A 25,887-nucleotide genomic window follows, 5' to 3' on the forward strand; every position below is an offset into this window, starting at 1 on the left:
GCAGTAGAATATATAATTCAAAAAGGTCCACATCACGCAATATCGCAGGCAGATCTAAGTCTCAGTACGGAGTGGGATATGCTGCAGTGACCCAAGACAAAACGTATCAGTTCTCTCTACCAGATAATGCCATAAAAATAACTGAAGAAGCCGCATTTAATAAATTTGTGACTTATAGCAGCTCCAGGAGTGCTGTAGAAGCCATTCACTGTTACTATCCAAAAAAATAATTTTGCACTCCATAAATTTTATAACAATGGAAAAAATATTGAAATATGTTGGATCCTGCCCATGTAGGGATTAAAAGAAATGAAGAGGCTGATAAAGCAGCTAAAGAAGTGGTCCACATGACAAGAGCTAATATGAACAGCCCTATTAGTGACTGCATAAGACATATAAAAACAATCATTATATATAAATGGCAAAATATATGGAATGAAGAACCTGAAAATAATGAAATAGATAAAATCCAGTGTTGGAAAACAGAGTTCATCATATCAGAGACAGAGAGACACACAAGTAATTCTGATGCGTCTTGGAATAGGCCATACTTGTTTGACACATGGAGACTTGATGAACAGTCCATGTCGCCCTCCCTCCTAATGCCCAGAGTGCAAAGTGTTGATAACAGTCAAGCACGAATTGTGTGAATGTCCAAAATGTAACCTGCAGTGATTATCAAATTTTGGAAGTAGATCAGTGAAGGAAATTCTGTCAGAATCTTCTACATTTTCAGTAATTCCAATTGTAATGTTCATTAGGAGCTGTGATTTAATGGATAAAATATAGAAATAAGTAAATAATAAAAATACAAAAACCCTTAAGCTTTTAATGAATTTTAAAACGACTAAATTTTAAAATGTTACTTATTCTGAATTTTAATATGCCTCGTATGTGGAAACATGAGTATAAATGTGTTTATTGTGTGAGTGTGTTCCAGTACGTGATCGTATGCCTTTGTGCAGTTTTTAATTTCATTTTCATTCATTCAGCACCATACCAAATGACCCGTTTGGTCCCAGTGCTACAGGCCTCTGGCCTAGACCTGCATTTCATTCAAATCCTTCAGGCCAGCCCTATGAGAGCTGATAATCAGCTCAGTGGTCTGGTTAAGCTGTTTTAATAATAATAATAATAATAATAATAATAATAATTAATAATGATAATAATAATTAACCCTTAAACGCCGACTGGACGCATTGTACGTCGACTAAAATTGTCTGTCGGGTGCCAAGTGGACGTACGGTATGTCGACTACAAAAAGTTTTTTAAATATTCGCGGAAAAATAGTTATAGGCCTAGTTTGCGAAAGCTTTTAAATCACGCACCTTGAGGGATGCTGGGAGTTCACGGATCACACTGTTGTTTTGTTTACAAGCGTTACCCAGCTGCGCATGCACGAATTTCTTTCTTCTCACACTACAAAGCATCAGCGATGCATCTTAGAAATTCTTTTGTCACTTTTTATAATTTTTGCACCATTTTATATCAGCCGTTACATAAAGTTTTGTATGTGAAAATGTGCGCAATTTCATGTAGAATACAACAAAAATCAACCCCTGGTGGTAGCTTTTATAAGTTTTGAAATATTTTCATATAAATCACGATAAGTGCCAAAATTTCAACCTTCGGTCAACATTGACTTGACCGAAATAGTAAAAAAACGCAATTGTAAGCTAAAACTCTTACATTCTAGTAATATTCAATCATTTACCTTCATTTTATAACAAATTGGAAGTCTCTAGCACAATATTTCAATTTATGGTGAATTTTTGAAAAAAAACTTTTTCCTTACATCCGCGCGGTAACTCGGCCGAAAATCTCAGAAATTCTTTCGTCACTTTGTCGTAATTTTTGCACCATTTTATATTAGCCGATACATAGTTTTATATATGAAAAGGTGTGCAATTTCATGTAAAATACAACAAAAAACAACCCATGGTTGTAGCTTTTACCAGTTTTGAAATATTTTCATATAAATCACAATAAGTGCCAAAATTTCAACCTTCGGTCAACGTTGACTCGACTGAAATGGTAAAAAAAACGCAATTGTAAGCTAAAACTCTTACATTCTAGTAATATTCAATAATTTACCTTCATTTTGCAACAAATTGTAAGTCTCTAGCAGAATATTTCGATTTATGGTGAATTTTTGAAAAAAACTTTTTCCTTACCTCCGTCTTGCAACTCTGCCGAAAATCTCAGAAATTCTTTCGTCACTTTGTCGTAATGTTTGCACTGTTTTATATTAGCCATTACGTAAAGTTTTATATATGAAAATGTGCACAAATTTCATGTAGAATACAACAAAAAATAACTCATGGTTGTAGCTTTCATCAGTTTTGAAATATTTTCATATAAATCACGATGTGCCAAAATTTCAACCTTTGGTCAACTTTGACTCTACCAAAATGGTCGAAAAATGCAATTGTAAGCTAGAACTCTTACATTCTAGTAACATTCAATCATTTACCTTCATTTTGCAACAAACGGGAAGTCTCTAGCACAATATTTCGATTTATGGTGAATTTTTGAAAAAACTTTTTCCTTACCTCCGCGCGTGGTAACTCGGCTGAAAATCTCAGAATTTCTTTAGTCACCTTGTCGAAATTTTTGCACCATTTTCTATTAGGTGTTACATAAAGTTTTATACATGAAAATGTGCACAATTTCATGTAGAATACAACAAAAAATTACTCATGGTTGTAGCTTTTATCAGTTTAGAAATATTTTCATATAAATTACGATAAATAGAAAAAATTCGACCTTCAGTCAAATTTAACTCGACCGAATTGGTCGAAAACTGCAATTGTAAGCTAAAACACCTACATCCTAGTAATATTCAATCAATTACCTTCATTTTGCAACAAACGGGAATTCTCTAGCACAATATTTCGATTTATGGTGAATTTTTGAAAAAACTTTTTTTTTATGTCCAGATTACAAATTCATGCATCATTTTGTGATAATATTTTCTCTGTGTTGCTTTGATTGTTTTACAATTTGTTATATACCAAAATCATTGCAATTTAGTGTACAATACAACAAAAAAAAACTCATTAGCTTTAACCGTTTTGCTCACAGCGCGATTTGTATACAATTATATATGAAATTTTTTTTTGCGCTGTCATATATTTCAATATTTATATATGATAATATTTTTTTTAATTTCTGATGTTTGTATACTAAACTTCAGGCAATGGCAAAAAAAAGAGCCAAAAATGAACTCTTAATCTTAAAAATTTAGCGTGCTGTGATTTTTTGAAAAAAAAACTTTTTTTCCGCTTCGGCGCTAACTCCTGAATGCCGCCGGCATTCGGCAGACACTTTTGTAAATAGAGGCTCGGCGTTTAAGGGTAATAATAATAATAATAATAATAATTAATAATAATTAATAATAATAATTAATAATAATAATAGTAATAATAATTAATAGTTAATAATAATTAATAATAATAATAATAAAAAAAACAAAGGCCAATTTGCTTACTCCTGATGCAGGAAGTCTTGGTGATCAGCTGGTGAAAAGTATCTACAGCTCCCTTGGTAGCATTATAGAACATCTGGTTATCTGTTTTGAACTCCTCAAGAATTGAAGGGTTATGGTGGATGGTGGTGATGAGCTGAACTCCCTTTGTCCTACTGGCCTGGTATACCCAGCAATACTTAAAATTGCTTCAAAATGGCGAACGTTGGCAACTGATTACAGCACTTCTACTCACAGTCAAGGCACACTGAGAACTTAAGCTTCGCACCTCAAGAGGCCGCCAAACACCGATTTCCCTCGTGTTATTACAAAAAAGGGTTAAAGGATACCAGGCGATGCTTACCTCGGTTTTCAAGCACAGATGGACCTGTCATCAAACCAAGATCATTTGACACTTCTAAGCAGTAGTAGTCTGATCTGGTTTCTGGGAACTTAGATGTTGTACTCTAGTGGCTCACAAGCCTTCCTTTCGAACCCCTCTGTTTGCTTCCCTCAAGAACCTCACTAGGAAGACGCTCTTCCTTTAGCTTTGACAGCTGCCAAGCGTGTCAGTGAACTGCAAGCTATTAACAAGAGGGTAGGCTTCTCCCAGGAGGTGCCGTGTGCTCTTTCATCTTAGGTTTCCTAGCCAAGAACGTGGATCTTCCAAGCCCTGGCCTTGTGCCTTCCACATTAAGAGTTTATGGAAATCCTGGGCCCAGAGGAAAAGGAAAGGGTTCTTTGCCCCAGTCAGACCCTAAGATATCATCTGCAAAGGACTGAGATCAGAGGACCTTCTAGCAATGCCTGGTGTTCTATCAAGAATCCTTCTTGCCCTCTTTCGAAGAACCCTGTGTCGTTCTTCCAAAGGGACCTGATGCCCGAGGCGCATTCTCGGATTCAGGAAGATGCTTTGCCTGCGTTTACAGTGAAAGCGCATGAAGTCCGAGCAGTCGCTACCTCTCTTGCCTTCAAGCATAATTTATCCCTTTCGTCCATTCTTCAGTCAACCTTTTGTAGGAGCAAATCGATCTTTGCATCTCACTGCTTGAAAGGAGTTGGAACGATGTTTGAAAATTACAGTACCCTGGGGCCATTATCAGTGGCTGGCATGGTATTGGATGGGAAGAAGCATAGGAGAGATCCTTTCTCTCCTCTGTCTCTTCACCTTGACGTAGGGTGTCGAGTTTTTGGGGCCTCAGGGTACAGGCAGTCCCTGGTTATCGGCGGGGGTTCTGTTCCTACGGAGTGACGATAAGTGAAAATTGCCAATAACCGAAAATCTGTGATTTTTGGCACTTTTTCTGCGATTTTCAGTTATCGGCGCATGTGTTAGGTATGTATTGGCACCGATAAGCGGAACTTGGCGCATATTGGCACTGAAAATCACCGATTTTTGTCACTAGACAAGCACTGAAAAACCGGATGACTGATAACTGGGGACTGCTTGTACTTTGTACCAGGAGTGGCCACCAGTCTTTATGGATGGTTAGTAGAGTTTTTTTTTTCAGTGCAGGTGACAGCATTGTCTGGTTGTTCAGTTTTTTGGCACCTCCACCAGGGCACATTTTTATGAACGTCTTGTCAGCGACCAGGCCTACACACCACTGCAAAACTCTCACTGATGAAGAGGCAACCCTTGGCTCAACCGCCACACTGCTACTGGTTAAGATGAGCACCAACCAGAGCTAGTATTCACCACAAGTAGCTCTCTTACCAGGTAAGGAAACGTCAAGCATTGTTTTCAATGCTAGGTGCCCTTCCTATTTCAAAGTCATTATCACACCTTAATGGTTTGGAGTAGAATATTTCCAGTCATCCCCCCCTCCTTTTAATGTGGGATTCAGCTAAGTAATTACTTGGTAAGTTACTTATATGAAAATGTTATTTTTAATAATAAAATTAAGTTTCATATATACTTACCAAGGAATTACAGCATCAGAGCCCTCCTTCCTCCCCTCTCATGGATGTAAGGGCACAAGCAGAATGATGCCACTGGTGGAAGTCGTTACCCACACACCCGTGCAGTGGGCTGGGCTCATCACCTACACTGTGCAATTGAAGTGCTGCCCTGATTTTTGAATTTAGGGTTGCTGCACGAGTTAAAGCTATAGCTAAGTAATTACTTGGTATGTATATATATGAAACTTAATTTTATAAAAAAATAATTTTCTTGCAATATAAGTGTAATCTTAGAAAATACTTTGTTGAACCTTTAATAATGAAGTGATAGTTGGTTCATGCTATTGTATTCTGTATGTTAACAGATGGACATCAAGAAAAGAAAGAGAAACATAAGAAAGAGAATCACACAGCTGCATTATGCACCATGTATGCCATGAATTATGATAATAAACTTTGGATAGAAGGTCATGGCCTCTGGTATCAAGGCTTAGCGTCTATTTCCCCAAGATTTGAATTTACTGCCACTGGGGGTCTAGGTCTTAGGGGCCAGCCATCTCTACCAAGTTGTGTGTTTATTGCTATGACAGTTCAGCAGACTATACATAACTCAACAGTTAACCCAGGTGGATCTGCTGGAATATCAGCTCTTGCCACACCAGATGAAGACTGTAAGTTTTTGTTTGTTACATATTCCCTTACTATTATATTATTTAAACATTTGTGTTCATATTGTTAAATAAACCCTCACATATAAAGATTTTGTAATCTTTTTTTGGTCTGTAGAGGGTAATGTTTTTGTTTTGTGTTTACATTTACTGTATCTTTGTCTTCTTAATTTCCAGCTGGGCCTGTTCCTGAGCAGAGTCTGTGTTTCTTTGGATGGGCAGGAAAAGTGATGGAGGAGGGTTCCATCAAGGTCACTCACAACCTGGCAGTGTTTGATATAAACCAGTGGTATCAGGTAATTCTTTAATTCTTTACATGACTTTTAATCCAAAGCTGAGCCTCAAACACTTGAGAACTTCAGTTCGTTATGAAGAACTCAGAATATTCACCAGAGTTTTGAAACCTCCAAGACAGACAGAAACTAGTGATTCAGCTTGTGCTTAAAAGTACCAAAGAAGTAGGATTGTTCTTCACGTAAAATTGGCAAGTCTGTTTAGCGTACTGTTACTATTAGTTCATGACCAGTCACCATGTCCATTAGCTCAAACATGAAGAGAATGCAGTACAAAATTAGCTGTCATGTTGTTCAGTTTAGACCTCTTGCACCTGTTAATTTGGCTAGGAAATTTTCTGTTTTGTACATTATTGCTTTGAGATAAAAATGGTCTTAACCATCTTTTACAGGCCCAGATGCCATCGAGCCTGAAACTAGTAGAAAATCACCTCTGCCCTTTCATGAGTTTTCACATGCTGGATCGTGTTCCTGGCTGTAGTGCAGATGGTAGTCTTTTGGAAGTGGTTCTGGGAGCAGCGCCCAAACCTGCCTCATGGGCGCGCCATATGTCTCGTTCATGCACTGAGAATGATTGGTTTCCTGCTTCTCTTTCATATGGTAATGGCTGATGTTCTTTGTAATGCTTTTGTTGGATTACTTGGTTGACACGCTTGTTAACTGTGTATTGACTAAGAGTGTTAAATGGTTGTTGATTTTTATTTTAGTTTGTAATTTCTTGTTATTGGTAAAAAGAAGAATCCAGTACAGTAAATTCCCCGTATTCGCGGTCTCACGATTCGCTGACTCACCTGTTCGCGGATTTCTCTATGGAGCACATATACATATTATTTGCTGAAAATCAGCCCATTCACAGTATTTTTCACTGAGAAATATTCACTGATTACTGTATTTTCATCTCATTTTCATGATTAAATGCACTTTTTGTGATATAACTATTAAAATAATCAGTTAGTGCTTGAGTTACGATAGTTCACCTTATGGTAATTCGATTTTGCGATGGGGTAAGCAGTTAGTACCGATATGACAATATTTAGAAAATATTTTTAAATTTTGCGCCGGCTCAGGCAGTGAGAGAGAGATCTAATTACACTAGACCAACTTCTTTTCTCCGACTCTATCCCATCTTCTAGTTAAAAAAGTAACAGAGAATGGTAAAAGTATTGTTAGTACGTTATACTCTTGCGTAAATGTGTATAGCCATAAACAACCGACCGAGAAAAGGTTGTTTTGTTTATCACTGAATTGGATAACAACAGCACTTTTGCTTGTATCTTAACCATCGTACGGTAATACACAATTACCGTGGGTCATATTACAAATGACATTAAGTAGAATAGGACTGATATATTTTTACATTATACCCTTATTCGGTATGGGTAAAAGATCGGCAAGGAAATATACTGCTAAATTCAAGCTGCAAGTTGTAGCTGAAGGTGAGAAAACAATGTTCAAGCTGTTAACCTGTTGAGCGTCCCCCGCAGGTGAGCTCGCTGCTAACGTACCGTCACGCTTTTTCTTGCATTTAGTGGTCATATTACTGATGATAGTTTTTCAAAGTTAATATTGATTTTTATGCTTATAATTCATACTCTAGTTAAGAGTAGGAATTTTATTAAATGATGGGATAAAAAAAACTATTAATACTACTATTATTTTATTTCATAAGACTACAAAATACTGAACGAAAAGTGTTACACATACATGCACTATTCTTTTGTATGCCAATCTCTAAAGCAAGGGGCTACACACAATCCTACTTCACAATCCTTACACCAATATGAGCTATCCTTTCTTATGTTGTTCTTTCGACACTGAGCACAAGTCCTTTGTGGCCTCTTCTTTTTATCTGTAGGTGGACAATACTCAGGAAAGTGCCTGCCAATTAGCCGTGAAGGTTTTGCTGCAAGTCGTGGGGGCCTGCGTAAGGGAACAGGTCTTTCTTCTGCATATTTCATAATCAGTCTTTCACTAATCCTCAAAATAAATTCACGTCTTACAACCTTCCCACCAAGGGCTCTATATGTGACATAGCAATTCACAACAGACATGTCTAACAAATGTCAAAATACTTTCTTGTAATATTTCTTCAGTCTGTTTCTTCTTGCGGTCGAAAAATGATCCAAGAGGTTGTCAGACAAATCAACTCCGCCCATGTTTGCATTATAATCTGCAACTGCTTTTTAAAGGTTTATACATTTCTTTTCCTCTCCTAGATTTCACCTTCACCATAGAATCATCATGCATTGTACTCAGAACACATACATCCTTTTTATCTTTCAATTTCAGTACCATAGATTTTTTTCAGAATTCTGCTACTTTTTCACCTTTTTTCAGTTTAGTTCCTTTTATTTTTGCTGGCACGTCCTTTCTAGTGACCCTTACAGTACCGACAGTGTCAGTTTCTTCATCCACAAGTGCATCTGCCAATGTTGGACTTGTATAAAAATTATCTGTATATAAACAATAGCCCTTGTTCAAAAGAGGGTCCATAAGAGAGGAAACAATTCTATTAGACACAGGAAGATCCATATATTTTTCCATGTATTGTGTATCCTTACCTGCATAAATGAAGAAGTTCCATATATAACCAGTAGAACTTTCACAAAGTTCATAAAACTTTATTCCAAACCTTTACGTTTAGCTGGTATATACTGAATCCATGATAAATTTCCCTTCCAGCCTAACAAAGACTCATCAACAGAAACGTTCCTACTTGGAATGTAATTGTTCATAAATTTCTTCAAAATAAGATCGGTGAATGGCTTTATTTTTGCTAACTTTCTTCCTGGTCCTTCTGTTATAGTACTATTGTCAACCAAATGTAAGAATTTATGCAACAAGTCAAATCTACAGCCATTCATTACCTTTCGAGAAAAAGGAGAAGAAACACTCTCTCGTGTTGAGAAATACATTGAATTGTCACACTTACAATCAATTCCTGTAAAATAAGTAGCCCTATAAAGACTTTCATTTCGCTTGCACAAGTGTCAAACCATCTATGTACTCGTGACTGTGGAGACAAATGTTCTACATTCTCATCCAGAAACTGATTTGCATATCTGTTTGTCTCTTTCACGAGGTAATCAATGACTTCATCATCAAAGTATTTCTCAAAATATTCTAATGGATTCTCTTTATCCTCAACTGAAAATTTCACGCCGGGATCAGCAACAAAAGTAAAGGGATCTCTCTCTCTCTCCCTCTCGGAGTCCAGTCACTTGGCAATGAGAAGTCATCTTCACTTCCGCTATCGGAAGAAAAGTTTGTCTCTTCAATATCCTCATCGCTGGAGGATTCAGAACTAGAGCTCTCATCATCAAATATGTCTTCAGTATCAGACATCTCGTCTAGGATATGATTTATCTCACCTGAAGACATACGCCTCCCTCTTTGTGGCATTCATTGCGGAAGATGTCAAAGCCATGTTGTCTGAAAACGCCCAACTCGTACTGGGAAAAAATAGTCATCTAGGCATCAAGCGACCAACTAAAAAGAGTTGCCAGGCAGGAAATAAGTCATCAATTACAGCTTACGTGTTCTAAGAGTGTTACCAAATGATGTTCCAACATTTTCCATACGAGTAAACGTATTATTACGGGGCTGACAGCTTGAAAAGCACAGTTAAAGTCGTGAACGTAATATCCCGTTGAAGGCGCTATCGAGTAGATCGCAGCAAACGTATTATTACGTGGGTGACGCTTAACAGGTTAATGACTATAAATTATCGTGCATCAGCAACATGGATAAAATTCGAAAGTAATTAAAATTGGAGAGAAAGTATTTTAATCAAAATTACGGGGCATGAAAGAACACATTACAGGCCTTACAGGCAGTCTCCAGTTTACGGCGGGGGTTCCGTTTTTACGCCGCGTCGTAAACCGAAAATCGTTGTAAACTGAAAAATCGTCGAAAATCTTCAAAAATCCTAAGAAAACCTTACTTTTAATGCTTTGGGTGTATTGAAAACGATGTAAACTGCATTTTTATTGAGTTTTCATGAAAAAAGCCTCCAAATTTTTATTATTCTGCTGTTTTGGAGCCATTTTTCTTACATCGGATCGGCGTACGACACGTCGTAACCCTGGAACTTGCATTGTAAACTGGGAAATAATTGCTGATGAATATATTTTTACGTTGCTAAACGATAAATCATTAAAGCTCGTATTATGATGAAATCAAGTGAAAATAGCGAACGGAATCTTGATTTTTTTTACACAAAACAAATGCCCTCAAAAATAGCTAAATTAATTTGACAACAAGACGTATTCAAGTTATATTTCGACTTAAAAACACCTCATACAGTATAACGAAAAATAACCTTGCCCCATATAAATAAAGTATCTAGAGATTCATTTACGCTAACTAGAAGCAAGAAAAGTGCTCTGAACTGAGTTAAACACCGCGAAATAATGATACAAAATCAGTATAAGAATATATACAATATCATTGGATACAGTGAATTAAGGCATAACATTTAAAAAAATCCATGGAAGTATATTCGTTATGTTGATGTTTGTATAATATGATATGTGAATATAGAGTACAGTATAATGTAGGCTACGCTACTGTATATGTATACGATATACCATAGTGTAGGCTAAGCTAATTCTTGTTTATCATTCAGTTTCTCTGTATTGAATTATCATAAGTCACTCTGCATGAACCTCCAGAATTAGCTGATATTAATAATTACTATACTGTGTATGTATAGAGTATACTTTATAGTGTAGGCTAGGTCCATGTATGTATAAATGGTACCTAATACCCTAGTGTGGGCTAGGCTATATTTGAGATATGTTTTTTCCAACAAATAATGGTTTTTTGGAACCTAACCCCATTGTAAGTAGGATATTACCTGTATAAGCATTTTTAGTTTCTTTATTGTGTGTTTGAACTATCAAAATAAGCAGTTCTAAGTGTTTTTAGAAGGGTTCTAACTATTTGCGGGGGGTTGTGGTACGCATCCACCGCGAATACGGGGGGGGGATGGTTACTGTAATACTTTTGTAGTTGCTGAATTTTATTAGATTTAGGAGAAAAGTTTACATTTTATATTGAAAATTAATCAATAGATTAACTGTAGTCAGACATTTTTATAGTATAGTAAGATTGGATGCCAAGTGCTGTTGTCCCTTTAGTAGTCTGTACAGTAAATGAAAGAGATGAATTTCCCATATCTTAACTATAAACAATACAGTAAGGTAGTTAATCACATATTAGCAATGGTTGTGTATATTTAAAAAAAAAAAGTTTTGACATTGGAAAAACTTGTTGTTGGTAGCCACTGTGAGTCTGCAAAGGAGTTACACTTGGTCCCCCTAGGGCTCCATAAGACAGACTAAATAATCACAAAGAATTCTTTTATGGTTTGTCTTGGCCAGAACAGTGCTTGTTGGCACAATGATAGAATATAAAGGATTCAGGACAGGAGGGCTGTATCTTTTGTCCTACAATGATTACCTAGGCTATACATCGTACTCGCGCACTTGACAAGTCGACGCCATCTTCATTACACACCAGGTCTCTGCTAGGTAAATGTTCATCTCAGCCCCATGCCTTTTCATCCAGGGAAAGTGAGTGGGTTTGAGGACTCACAGCATCTACCTAAAATAGGTTTTTCCCATGTTAAAACCTGTTTTTTTATTGTGTAGCCACTGTTCGTCCTCAAAGGAGCTTACAAAAGAAATTGACGGGATAAAATGGCTTAGCTCCTAATAAATAAATCCCAACAACCTAGATTAATTTTTTTTTTGGGGTATAATCACAGGTTATTAACCAATCTCTTTATTCCGCATACCCATAGGGTTTAGCAATAAAGAAGAGGACAACACATGCACCAATATGCATTAGTATTCTTGTATGTCGAAGGTGGCTTACCCATATATGTTGGGTCTGGCTGCGGGATTATTGTGCCTTCCCCAGCAATATCTCAGCATGACCACCACTCTTATGGCAGTAGTGTTTCAGGAATTTGTTTATTCAAGGGAAAGTCACAGGTTATCAAGAGTTTCTTTATTCCGGATACCCATTCGGTTCTGGCAATAAAGAACAGGTGACACACAAACCTTTAAATGTATTATCCATTGTGGTTCTGTACTGACCTATCTTATTATGTTGGGTCTGGCTGCAGGATTATTGCCCCTTCATCATTATAGGAATACTGTCTCTAATAACCATTACACTCAAAGACTTCTTCAAGGGGAACACATTTCCAAAGAAAGTTAATGATGTACTCACCTTTTGGATGTCATGCTACTTAAGAATGGAGTGAGGTGAGGATCTGCCTTTTAATGAGGGCCGCTAAAATCATTCTCAGCCCATGTAGAGAGAGTGGTTTGTTTGTGCTAAGGTGTAGGAAAAATACAGTAGGACCCTTGGGGATGTTTGCCGTGACACCTAGGTAAACCTTAAGTGCATGAACCATGCATATTTTATATGAAATACTGAATTCCTATATCAGAAAAGGGAATTTTCCCTTTAAAAAGGTCCTCATTCTTGGCCGGGAATGATAGGCCAGGAGATAACTGCAAATAACAACTAGGTGCATGAGTGGTGAAATGTTGTTTTGTCTAAGAGAGCCCAGTACACTAATCCGAGCTCCTGATTCCAAAGTGGTCAAAAAGGCTGCCTTTTTAGTACATGAATTGAATGGATGACAGGAGTCTAAGAACCTTATTCAGGGACCAGGTAATGGAAACCTTGCAAGAGCTGACCTTTGCAGTGTGAAAGACTGGAGAGTGGAATTAACAATTTCTATACAGGCAGTCCCCGGTATACGACGGGTCCGGCTTACGACGTTCTGAGGTTACGACGCTTTTCAAATATATTCATCAGAAATTATTTCCTGGTTTATGACGCATGTTCTGGGGTTACGACGTGTCGTACACCGATCTGACGGAAGAAATATGGCTCCAGAATGGCAGAATTATCAAAATTTGGAGGTTTTTTAAATGAAAAACTCAGTAAAAATGCAGTTTACATCGGTCTCAATACACCCAAAGCATTAAAAGTAAGGTTTTTTTAGGATTTTTGATGATTTTCGACGATTTTTCGGTTTACAATGCGGCATAAAACGGAACCCCCGTCGTAAACCGGTGACTGCCTGTATTATAATCAGTTCCAAACCATAAGGCAAGGGTTCTGCCATTGCTTCCTTGTATGCAATGATTGTTGAAATAGCAAGGCACTTGACTTCAAAAGAAGACTGTTCCTTAGATCTTCTAGATTTAGAAGGGACATTTCAGTGGCTCTATCCACTTCATGTCAGGTATCAGTGACCTCTCTCCCAAGGAGTTCCCAGAATCCACCGATTTTGGAGTATTGGCCCAAATGTGGATTGTGCTCAGAGGGGGATGGAAACACTGCCATAGTTCTGCTAGAACATGTACAGTAGTCTCCTTCTTCCATACCCCTGTTGAAATCTATAACTAATAGGTACTGCTTTAAATAAGCTTTTCATCATTAAGCTTGCTGCCAAAGCATCATATTTCACACATGTCCAGCCATCAACCAAATTCTCCTGTATTCCTTCTGGGGCTGGCTCATGGCTGGTAGTTATGAGCCATTTCCACAGGCAAAAAGCAGACTGACCAATTTGCTGTGGCACAGGTAATGTGTAAGTCCTGCATAATAGTAGCCCAGTAGTGATAAGAGGAACAAATGTTTAATAGAAACTACGTAGTTAGGTACCTATATCATTGCATAGGCTGCAAACACTTCAAATTAATCCAGGCCTACATGGCCTCATTCACATGTCTGTAGTATGATGTAAGGAAACATGATCAATGGGTCATATCCATAAAATAGTAGTATGTATTAAAATATTAATTCACAATTGCTACAATAACGTTGCCTCAAAGGATTTACAGTACTCACCAATGTTTCTCAACTCAAGACAAAACTAAATGGATATCCATACTTTATATTTCTACACATTTCATAACCTATGATTACCCTGTCTATTCCCAAGCACACGGTAAAGGTAATTTAGCCTAGGCTGCAGGCTACGTTAGTTAGTACATAAAGAAAATCAATAATTATTGGAATTATCATGCCAAACAAGTATAAAATCGGTATCTTCAAGATTTTAAAATGTTTGGCAAAGCTGACCATTATTATGAAAAAATATTTGTAGTCCCTTAGGAAAGATATAAACACAAAAATGCTCATTGCCTTTGACGTCACCATTGGTGGAGTAATGCAGCACTTGTTGGAAATAGACCGCATGAATGTATTCCTTTAAAATTGGAAAGAACCCTGATATTAAGGATAACGGGGAAATTAACAATATCATAAAACCCTTTACACAGTCCCCCCCCTCCCGTTTTTTACACGTTTCACATTTCCGCATTTCATTTTGTTGCTGAAATTTGCGGAACACGTCATTCACTTGATCATGGGGGAAATTTCACTAATTTGCGGATTTTTCTCTGGGCTGTATCTCTAAAATTATCATTAATTTGCTTTTTTTCGTAGAGCAACACTGTGTTCACTAATTACTGTACAGTAAACCCCCCATATTCGTGGTCTCGTGATTCGCGGACTCACCTATTTGCGGATTTCTCTATGGAACATATATACGCATAATTTGCTGAAAATTTACCCATACACAGTATTTTTCACTGAGAAATGTTCACTAATTACTGTATTTTCATGTCATTTTCGTGACAAAATGCACTTTTTGTGATGAAATTATTAACCCTTAAACGCCGACTGGGCGTATCGTACGTTGACTAAAATTGTTTGTTGGGTGTCAAGTGGACGTACCGTACGTCGACTACAAAAAATTTCAACCTTCAGTCAACTTTGACTCAATTGAAATGGTTGAAAAATGCAATTGTAAGCTAAAACACTTACATTCTAGTAATATTCAATCATTTACCTTCATTATGCAACAAATTAGAAGTCTCTAGCACAATATTTCGATTTATGGTGAATTTTTGAAAAAAAATTTTCCCTACGTCTGCACGGTAACTCGGCCGAAAATTTAAGAAATTCTTTCGTCATTTTGTCGTAATTTTTTTACCGTTTTATATTAGCCATTACATAAAGTTTTATATATGAAAATGTGCGCAATTTCATGTAAAATACAACAAAAAACAACCCATGGTTGTAGCTTTTATCAGTTTTGAAATATTTTCATATAAATCACAATAAGTGCCAAATTTTCAACCTTCGGTCAACTTTGACTCGACCGAAATGGTAAAAAAACGCAATTGTTAGCTAAAAATCTTACATTCTAGTAATATTCAATCATTTACCTTCATTTTGCAACAAATTGTAAGTCTCTAGCACAATACTTCGATTTATGGTGAATTTTTGAAAAAAACTTTTTCCTTACGTCCGCGCCAGTAATTCTTTCGTCACTTTGTCATAATGTTTGCACCGTTTTATATTAGTCGTTGCATAAAGTTTTATATATGAAAATGTGCGCAATTTCATGTAGAATACAACGAAAAATAACTCATGGTTGTAGCTTCTATCAGTTTTGAAATATTTTCATATAAATCACGATAAGTGCCAAAATTTCAACCTGTGGTCAACTTTCACTCGACCGAAATGGTCGAAAAATGCAATTGTAAGCTAAAACACTTACATTCTAGTAATAGTCAATCATTTACCTTCATTTTGCAACAAATCTCTAGCCCAAAATTTCGATTTATGGTGAATTTTTGAAAAAAACTTTTTCCTTACATCCGCGCGCGGTAACTTGGCCGAACATCTCGGAAATTCTTTCGTCACTTTGTCGTAATGTTTGCACCGTTTTATATTAGTCGTTACATAAAGATTTATATATGAAAATGTGCGCAATTTCATGTAGAACACAGCAAAAAATACTCATGGTTGTAGCTTTTACAGTTTGGAAATATTTTCATATAAATCACAATGTGCCAAAATTTCAACCTTCAGTCAACTTTGACCCGACCGAAATGGTAAAAAAACGCAATTGTAAAAAAACGCAATTACATTCTAAAACTCTTCAATCATTCTAGTAATATTCAATCTTTTACCTTCATTTTGCAACAAACGGGAAGTCTCTAGCACAATATTTTGATTTATGGTGAATTTAAAAAAAAAAACTTTTTCCTTACGTCCGCGCGGTAACTTGGCCGAGCATCTTGGAAATTCTTTCGTCACTTTGTCATAATGTTTGCACTGTTTTATATTAGTCATTACATAACGTTTTATATATGAAAATGTGTGCAATTTCATGTAGAATACAACTAAAAATAACTCATGGTTGTAGCTTTTATCAGTTATGAAATATTTTCATGTAAATCACGATAAATAGAAAAAATTCGACCTTTGGTCAACTTTAACTCAACCGGAATGGTCGAAAACTGCAATTGTAAGCTAAAACACTTACAGTCTAGTAATATTCAATCAATTACCTTCATTTTGCAACAAACGGGACGTCTCTAGCACAATATTTCGATTTATGGTGAATTTTTGAAAAAAAAAAAAATTTTTTATGTCCGCTCGTTACGAATTCATGCATCATTTTGTGATAATATTTTCTCTGTGTTGCTTTGATCGTTTTAAAATTTTTTATATACCAAAATCATCGCAATTTAGTGTCATATACAAAGAAAAAAAAATAACTCTTTAGCTTTAACCGTTTTGCTCACAGCACGATTTGTATACAATTATATATGAAATTTTTTTTTTTGCGCTGTCATATATTTCAATATTTATATATGATAATGATATTTTTTTTCATTTCTGATGGTTTTATACTAAACTTCAGGCATTGACAGAAAAGGAGCCAAAAATGAACTCTTAATCTTAAAAACTAAACGTGCTGTGATTTTTTGAAAAAAAACTTTTTTTCCGCTTCGGCACTAACTCCCGAATGCCGCCGGCATAAGACAGACACTTTTGTAAATAGAGGCTCGGCGTTTAAGGGTTAAAATACCCAGGTAGTGCTCGAGTTACGATAATTCGCCGTACAATAATTCAATTTTGCAATGGGATAAGCATTTAACACCGATACAACAATATTTTGAAAATATTTTTAAATTTCGTGCCAGCACATGCAACAGTGTACAATCAGGCAGCGAAAGAGACCAAATTACAATAGACCAACTTCTTTTCCTCCATCTCTTTATCCCATCTAGTTAAAAAAGTAAAAGAGGATGATAAAATTATTGTTAGTAACGTTATACTCTTGCATAAATGCGTACAGCCATAAACAACGGAACGAGAAATTGTTGATTTGTTTATCAGCGAATTGGATAGCAACAGCCATTTTGCTTGTATTTCAACCGTCGTATGGTAATACACAATTACTGTAGGTTATAGTACAAGTAACATTAAGTAGAACAGGACTGATATATTTTTACATTATACTGTACCCTTATTCAGTATGGATAAAAGATCGGGAAGGAAATATACTGCTAAATTTAAGCTGCAAGTTGTAGCTGAAGCTGAGAAAACAATGTTCAAGCTGCTAATGACTATAAATTATCATGCATCGGCAACGTGGATGAAACTCGACTGTAATTAAAATTGGAGAGAAAGTATTTTAATCAAAACTACTGGGCATGAAAGAACACATTACTGTGGTTTTTACGCCGATAAACGATAAATATATAAAGCTCGTATTATGAAATCAAGTGAAAATAGCGAATGGAATCTTGAATTTTTTTTTCTTCACAAAACAAATGCCCCCAAACGGCCAACATCATCTATTAATGAAAAAAATAGCTAAATTTATTTCACAACAAGACGTATTTAAGTTTATATTTTATAACGAAAAATAACCTTTCCCGTACAAATAAAGTATCTAGAGATTCATTTACACTAACTAGAAAATAAACACTGCGTAAACGATTTCCAAATCCAAACATTGATCGCTATGATCGTAATTTACGATACAGAAGCAATGTAAGAATATACAGTATACAGTATTATTGGATACAGTGAATTAAGGTATAACATTTTAAAAGATTCATTTATAAGATGCATATTCATCATGTTGACGTTTGTATAATACGATACATGTGAATATAGAGTACAGTATAATGTAGTCTGCACTACTGTATATGTATACGATATACCATAGTGTAGGCTAATTCTTGTTTGTTATTCAATTTCTCTTTGTATTGAATTAACATAAGTCACTTTGCATGACCCTCCAGAATTAGCTGATGTTAATAATTACTATACTGTGTATGTATAGAGTATACTTTAAAGTGTAGGGTAGGCTACCATATATGTATACATGGTACTGAATACCCTAGTGTAGGCTAGGCTATATTCGAGATACTTTTTGGTATTTTTTTATGTTTTTCCAACAAACGATGGTTCTTTTTTTGGAACCTAACCCCGTCATAAGTAGGATAATACCTGTATAAGCATTTTTAGTTTGTTTTGTGTGTGTTTGAACTATGTTTTTTTTTCAGAAGGGTTTTAAGTATTCGCTGGTTTTAGCTATTGGCGGGAGGGTGTGGTATGCATCCCCCGTGAATACGGGGGTTTACTGTAATAATAATTATAATAATAGTAATAATATAATAATTATATATGAAGGAGCAAACCTCCTTTCAAGCAAGTACAGTATTGTTAAAGAGAATGGCAGCATCAGTGGAATTGATTTAATACAGGCAGTCCCCGGTTATCGGAGGGGGTTCCGTTCTAAGGGTGTGATGATAACCGAAAATCGGCAATTTTCACACTTTTTTGGCAAATTTCAGGGCTTATCAGCGCCGAAAAGCACCGATTTTTGGTTATTGGCACCTCTGTTAGGTATGTATCAGCACCAATACCTAATTATCAGCACTGATAAGCAGAAATCAGCGATTTTCGGCACTGAAAATTAAGATTTTCGACGCTAGACAAGCGCCATAAAACTGGATCACCATCAACCAAGCCCCCTACCCCCATTAAATGGGGGCTGCCTGTATGTGGTCTTTTCAATTCTTATTATTTTCTTCTCAAAGAGGTCTAATGTTGCTAATAACTGGCCGATGTTCATAGTCTGGGAAAGGAAATGGTTTTTTGTATGTTAATTTTAATATTATTACATCATATATGAAGTTAAAATTGGCGTGTGGTCGCCGTAGAGTTTCTGGGACTCGCAAATTAAATCTGGGAATCTCCTTCGTCGTGTTTCTAAGGGCATTGTGGCCTTTAGTAAATAATAAGGCTTGTAAGTCGAGCACGATTGGGAACTACGAACCCTGCTATGTTTTGTAAACAAGCAAGTAAGGCTACCCAGATTTACCCTTTCGTTACCTTCAAATTATCTATCAATGTTAAAAGGGCATTGTATAATAAGTTTCAATTACAAAATTATCTAATATTACTGCCTTAGTTCTAAGTCTCACTATGTTAAACAAGAAAAAACAGCAAAGCAATTACAGCATAGCCTAGTGATCTATTCCTAACTTCTCACCTTGCAAGGGGCTTACTGGCTCCCAATTTAAACAAAAATAAGCCTGGCCGTTAAAAGTTTTGAGAAACTAAAACTTTTCAATAGGTCTTAAAACTAAGCACAGGCAGTCCTTGGTTATCGGTGGTGGTTCCATTCCTGGCAGTGTGATGATAACTGAAAATCACCGATGACCGAAAATCGCTGATAGTAGCACCAATCCCTGGTTATCGGCGCTGATATCCGGTTATTGGTGCTGATAACTGGGGATTGGCACCACTGATAAGTGGGAATCAGCGCCGATAACCGGGGATCGGCGCCAAAAACTGGAGATCGGTACACATTGGTGCCGAAAATCCAGTTATTGTCGTCACTAGACAAGCGCCGTAAAAACGGATCGCCGATAACCGGGAACTGCCTTAGCTTGACTCGTTTAAAATTGGAGTATAAAATGTGTAGTCAAACACGATGCCAGAGCACATCCTGGTGACAAGTGAACTCTTGGACAGACCAGAGTGTAATGAAGATGGCATCAACCTGTTGTCATATCTGTGCGAGTATGATGTAGAGCCTAGGCAATCGTTTTAGGACAGCAGATAGAGCCTCCTGTCCTGAGTCCTCTATATTCTGTCACTGCCAACAAGCACTATTCTGGTCGAGACCAGCTATGAGAGAATTCTTTGTAATTAGTTGGTCTGTCTTATGGACCCCTGGGGGGACCATGAGTGTAACTCCTTTTGAGGACAAACAGCTATGCTATCAAAAATATAGTGCTGGTTGTGTCTGGATAATATTGATGTTCTGATAATGTGAATCTAGATACATTATATTTATTATTGATACCATACATTTAGGTGTAGTAATAGATTTGTTTTATTTGCTCTTGCAGACTGTTATGTGCTAACAAATGAAGGCTTGATGGAGTATCAGTGCCAGAGCGCTCAACAGGCTGCACTGAATTATCTCACAAGTTGTGGGCCATCTGCAATCGTTAATCCTGAAGCAGCTTATTCCATGTGTCTGTTTGCAGGTCTAATATCCCAAGATGCTCCTCCAAGCTCTGGGATATCAATGGTGAGTGAGCGATTGATTGTTTTGTGCTGTATTAGGGGGTGCCATTCCATTCTTTACAATTGTTTATACATGTGAATGTGTTGAGATGTACTGTGTAATTGCTTTGTTGCATTATGACGTGATAAACCTCAGTTATATCGAAACTGCATAGTAGAAAATCTTTGACTAGTTGGTCAGATGAAGTGGCTTAATGATAAAACTGGTGCTTGATAATTTGGTTTATATTTTCAGATGTTGGAACGTGAAGCGCTTCTTACCTTGGCTCTGGATGAGCAGTTGGTGTCATTTTTGTTGCAGTGTGTTAATGAATTTTCAGAAGGGCGATTTACAAATCTGGGGTGTTCCTTGCCATCCTTGCTGGAATGGGCATGGTCACGTGTTTGTTCTATAAAAGCTGCTAATGACAGTTTGTGTAAGTTTTAAAATGATTGTGTTATGAAGTTGTAGTATATTTTGTAAACTATCTAGTAATAATAATAATAATAATAATAATAATAATAATAATAATAATAATGATGATAATGATAATGATAATATTAATAATAAAAATAATAATAATGTTTGATGGAGCCAGTTTATATATTGTATTTCAGGTATGCCCATGTTTGATGTAGACTCGGGAGTGATGAGTTCCTCAAATATTAATGCATTGCATCAGAACTTAACCAGTCTTACGTGTCTGACAACAGTCATCACATCTGTACGTGATTGTGCCCAAACAAACATGATAACACTTCATGGTAATGCCTCATGAAAAATTTTATTGTACAATAGAATGTTGATACTGCAATCTCCATGTAATTTAATAGCTAGTTCCTAGGGTGAGCCCTGCAAGAAAGGAAATGTGATTTATTTGGTCATTTCATAATAATAACTTGAAGAAATGTATTTCTAAAATTTTAGTTTTTTTGCTTTCTTGTTTCAGGTGCTGGGGAACTCGAAAACCGTGTCCAAGTAGTGGGACTTCTGATGCTCCATATAAATGTGGTTCTTTGGTTCTACCATTGTGGCCTCCTGTCACATGATAATGCCATTGAGGATGTAGAAGAGTTCCATCATGTTCCTTTTCCAGCTGAGCTTCTCCATCGAATATATAAAAACAGGTATGTTGAAGATGATGATGCTATGTGGAATTGTCAACATTCACATCAACAAGGTGGTTCGTGTGAGGCTTTTCATTTGTAAGATTAGACATGAAATGGTTTCTCTTTCTTTTCATACCCCATCCGATTCCCATATATGATTTTCTGGGACCCCATGAGAGGTGGTTATCCCACTATTTCCACACACACTACTTTCCTTTCCAACTGGTTCTCATGAGTGTGAAGATATATAATAATTGGATTTGTTAAACTGTCATCTAGGAGACCTCAGTGAGGTGACTTTTATATTTACAATTACAGTAAATATAGTCTATAGTTGTCAGTGATTTTAAAAGCTCATCCAACCTTTTGTTAATTTATATTTTATTAATCTAAGCTTATATAAAGTTAGAAAACATAATAGAAGCTAGTATTATTTGGGATGAATCTTACCTACTGTTAAAGGTAGCTTATATCTCCACGCCAGTAGGCGAGTCAACATTCAAACAAAAGATCAAATGTCTGCCCCGAATGACTGTCTAGTGCACCTGTTCTCCACCAGGGTGTTTCAAATGTTTTAGCTCGTCAGAATTCTCCTTGCCGTCACTGCATATAGGCGCTTGTTGGTATTTCATGCTATCGTGGTACTGTACATTTATTTTTCCTAGGATGCCTCCACTGGAATCAAGGCCAAGAACTTCAGGTTGTTCCTACACAAAACAAACCCTCGGACTTTGCGTATGGGATTAGCTTTCAGCAAGCTGGAAATCCGGCTGTTAAACTTTTGCAGCGTGGTAAGGTAACAGTTACCGATGGAAGGGGTGGAAGCACCGTCCACGAAGTCTGTGTACATTCAGTTCTACACAGTTTTCTTTTGGCTGCAGTCTGGTATAGATGTGCGTTTATTTCTCTGCCCTGCTGTTCGACTGTCTCTTCTGTGTTGGAATATATTATTTATATTTTTTTTTTATACTTTGCATAAATTGGTGTATTGAAACATTTCAACATGTTTTTCTGTCTCACTAATGATATATTCACTTATTCTTGCTACATAGCCATGTTGACTTCTTTTAGCCTGTATAAGTTTTGGAGCCTTTCTCCTTATAGATCATTTTACTTTTTTGTATTTATGAAAGCCCAACACCTGTATCCTTGGTGTTTATTTCATGTATTCTGTTTTCTTTATTCATGTAACTGATGAAAACAGCTCTGTAGCTATAAAACTATGATAGATATGGTTATAAAACATCGTACTCTGACAGAGGAGTCATCATACAGTACCTTGGTGTCAATAATGGAAAAAAGTGATTTTGGCCAATTTTCACCCCCCTACCCAGCCGGAAAGCCCCCTTAAGGTGATAAGGGAGGATATACAGTACTGTATTGGTACAAGTCTTATTTTATACCTTTCGAGGATAAGTTCAGCCCTCAGGTTCTGGTAGATGGCCAATTGCAGTCCTCCTAGCATACTTGGAGAGACTTAGAAGCAGAACCTTACATGGAGAGTTATGATTCCTTTTCGGTTACCCTCCACTGGTTTAGCCTCCTATAACTGTTCCTTTGTCTTCTCCAGCAGACGTCTCTCATTCTTTAGTAGGAGGTTGTAAATTAGAGAGAATGAAATGGACTAGGCAGTAATTCACTGGGATATTACCTCTGATGCTCTTTTAGCTCCATAAGCAACTGGAGATTGGTGCCCAATGTTGGAAAAATTGCGACAAATAACTTTACGTGTCTGTCCCCATGTGTTTTGGTGTTTCCAGCGTGGTTTTAGTTACTTTCCAAAAGAACGATCAGATGTTTTGGTGGACGTGCAGAAAACATTTTTCTCATACCAGTACATCCTCATTCATCCAAGTTCCTTTGTGGTGTACAGCACTTTTGTAAGTATTCACAGGGAATTTGTTGCTTATAGGTAGACAATGTCGACTTATAGGAGCAAGAAAACTTTTCTACTGAGTCAACTGGTTCAAATTGGCAAACTCTGTCAACAGTATTCCAAAGGCCAAGGATCTGTTGCTTCACCTGGCTCGGTCTCTGCATTATGATTTTCAGTTGACTTCCCCAACTCCTCACTCTTATCTAGTGATGTGGGGATACTTGAAAATTGCAGGCTTGTCTGTCAGAAGACGAATAGGAACTTGCTTCTTGGAGAATTTTGGCCCTGATGGACGCTTCCTAAGTGGTAAGGGCTTTCTTTGTTAGGAAACATGACTTCACTGGGAAATTTGTCAGAAAAATCAGGCTCAATTACAGTGCTGTCTCAGCATAAGAGATTACACTTATAGCTAACGTTCATTAAATTTGTAAGTATTCCAGTACCATCATTGTTGCCAGGTTCTGTAGGAGGGACTCTGAAACCAAGAGGTGACCATTTTATTCTTAAACCTACATCCGGGTTTTGTTTTTCCCCTCTGTTGTGTAACACAAAACAAAGAATTTTGACAAGTGTCGTTACAATCACATACACCGTAGGATGATCAACACAACACCTGGTAAAGCTTACAAGATGTCAGGGGTGGAAAGACCATTGAAGATGCTTAGCGGGTTTATCCCTGGTCTGAAACTAAGTCATAGTAGAAAGATTACTTCTTTGAGTGAAATGAACATGGTATTGGTTTGATAATTCATTCTGTGGAAGGGCAGTGTTTATGGAGATTGAGGATTCAGAAAGAATAAAACTACCTACGGAGTGGCCGTTACATTGGCAAGTTAGATGCTGTGGGATTAGAGGAGCACTCAAATGTGGACTGATTAGCATGCAGGTGGCAGGAACAACTAGTTGATTACTACTCCTTTGAGAACCCTCAGGCTTGAGCGGTGGATGTGTTTCTTTAATTTTGGCCTGATTCGGACTCTTAGGCCTTCCCCCTCTATTGACTTTAAGGAAGTGTTGAGCATATTTCAAGTTCAAGAATTGCTCAGTGACTCATGTAGAGCCCTATGATTTTTGGACTTTCTAGCTCTCAGTAGATGTCTCTTATTTTCCATTAAGGGGAAATTGACTCAAACCACAGAATTCCAAGCACTTCCGCTAACTTCTGCATCTCACACTTAACTGCTTGGAGATGCTTGACTGTCTCCTCCCAGTAAGGGGATTTTCAAAGGATTATGGGTTCTATCCATAATCACGTAAGGCTTTTGGCTGTCTACTTTCAAGGTTCCATACTTTCCTCAGTATTGTGTCATGTGCTATTAGATCTAGCTGATGATCAGCACCTTGAGGTGTTTAGATCAGAGATTGAAGCCCCTACAACTTGGTATCAATCTCTTTCTGGAATTTAGACGCAAGTCTAAATTTTATCTGCAGATTCTTTTGAGCCTTTGAAGTGAGTTCCATTGAATTATTTATTATGAAACCTTCTTTTATTTAGCACTATCGCCAGTTAAAAAGGTAAATTTATTGCAACCACTCTCCTTAAGGCTTTTGTAAAGGGAACGCAAGAATTCTAATTTAACCCTTAAACGCCGAGCCTCTACTTACAAAAGTGTCTGTCGTATGCCGGTGGCGTTCAAGAGTTAGCGCTGAAGCGGAAAGAAAGTTTTTTTTAAAAAAATCACAGCACGTTTAGTTTTTAAGATTAAGAGTTCATTTTTGGCTCCTTTTTTTTTTGTCATTGCCTGAAGTTTAGTATTTAACCATCAGAAATGGAAAAAATATCGTTATCTTATATAAATATTGGAATATATGACAGCGCAAAAAAAAATTTCATATATAATTGTATACAAATCACGCCGTGAGCAAAACGGTTAAAGCTAATGAGTTATTTTTTTTCGTTGTATTGTACACTAAATTGCAATGATTTTGGTATATAACAAATTGTAAAACGATCAAAGCAACACAGAGAAAATATTATCACAAAATGATGCATGAATTCGTAACGTTCGGGACGTAAAAACAAGTTTTTTTTGTAAAATTCACCATAAATCGAAATATTGTGCTAGAGACTTACCGTTTGTTGCAAAATGAAGGTAATTGATTGAATATTACTAGACTGTAAGTGTTTTAGCTTACAATTGCAGTTTT

The 25,887-nt window shown here is 36.7% G+C and overlaps 1 protein-coding gene across 6 annotated transcripts in view; it reads left to right on the forward strand.

Moving 5' to 3' along the window:
* LOC136851273 (protein ELYS-like) overlaps window positions 1-25,887 on the forward strand; it is a 245,563-nt gene that overhangs the window by 66,961 nt on the left and 152,715 nt on the right. For all 6 annotated transcript variants that reach the window (XM_067125251.1, XM_067125252.1, XM_067125255.1 and 3 more), the window contains exons 8-14: window positions 5,734-6,039; window positions 6,214-6,332; window positions 6,722-6,929; window positions 20,594-20,778; window positions 21,010-21,190; window positions 21,372-21,518; window positions 21,704-21,881. In XM_067125251.1, the coding sequence (XP_066981352.1) occupies window positions 5,734-6,039; window positions 6,214-6,332; window positions 6,722-6,929; window positions 20,594-20,778; window positions 21,010-21,190; window positions 21,372-21,518; window positions 21,704-21,881 (1,324 nt within the window). The remainder of the gene's footprint in view (window positions 1-5,733; window positions 6,040-6,213; window positions 6,333-6,721; window positions 6,930-20,593; window positions 20,779-21,009; window positions 21,191-21,371; window positions 21,519-21,703; window positions 21,882-25,887) is intronic.

This window comes from Macrobrachium rosenbergii, chromosome 23 (assembly GCF_040412425.1).
Source record: "Macrobrachium rosenbergii isolate ZJJX-2024 chromosome 23, ASM4041242v1, whole genome shotgun sequence".
In the NCBI taxonomy this organism is placed as follows: Eukaryota; Metazoa; Arthropoda; class Malacostraca; order Decapoda; family Palaemonidae; genus Macrobrachium; species Macrobrachium rosenbergii.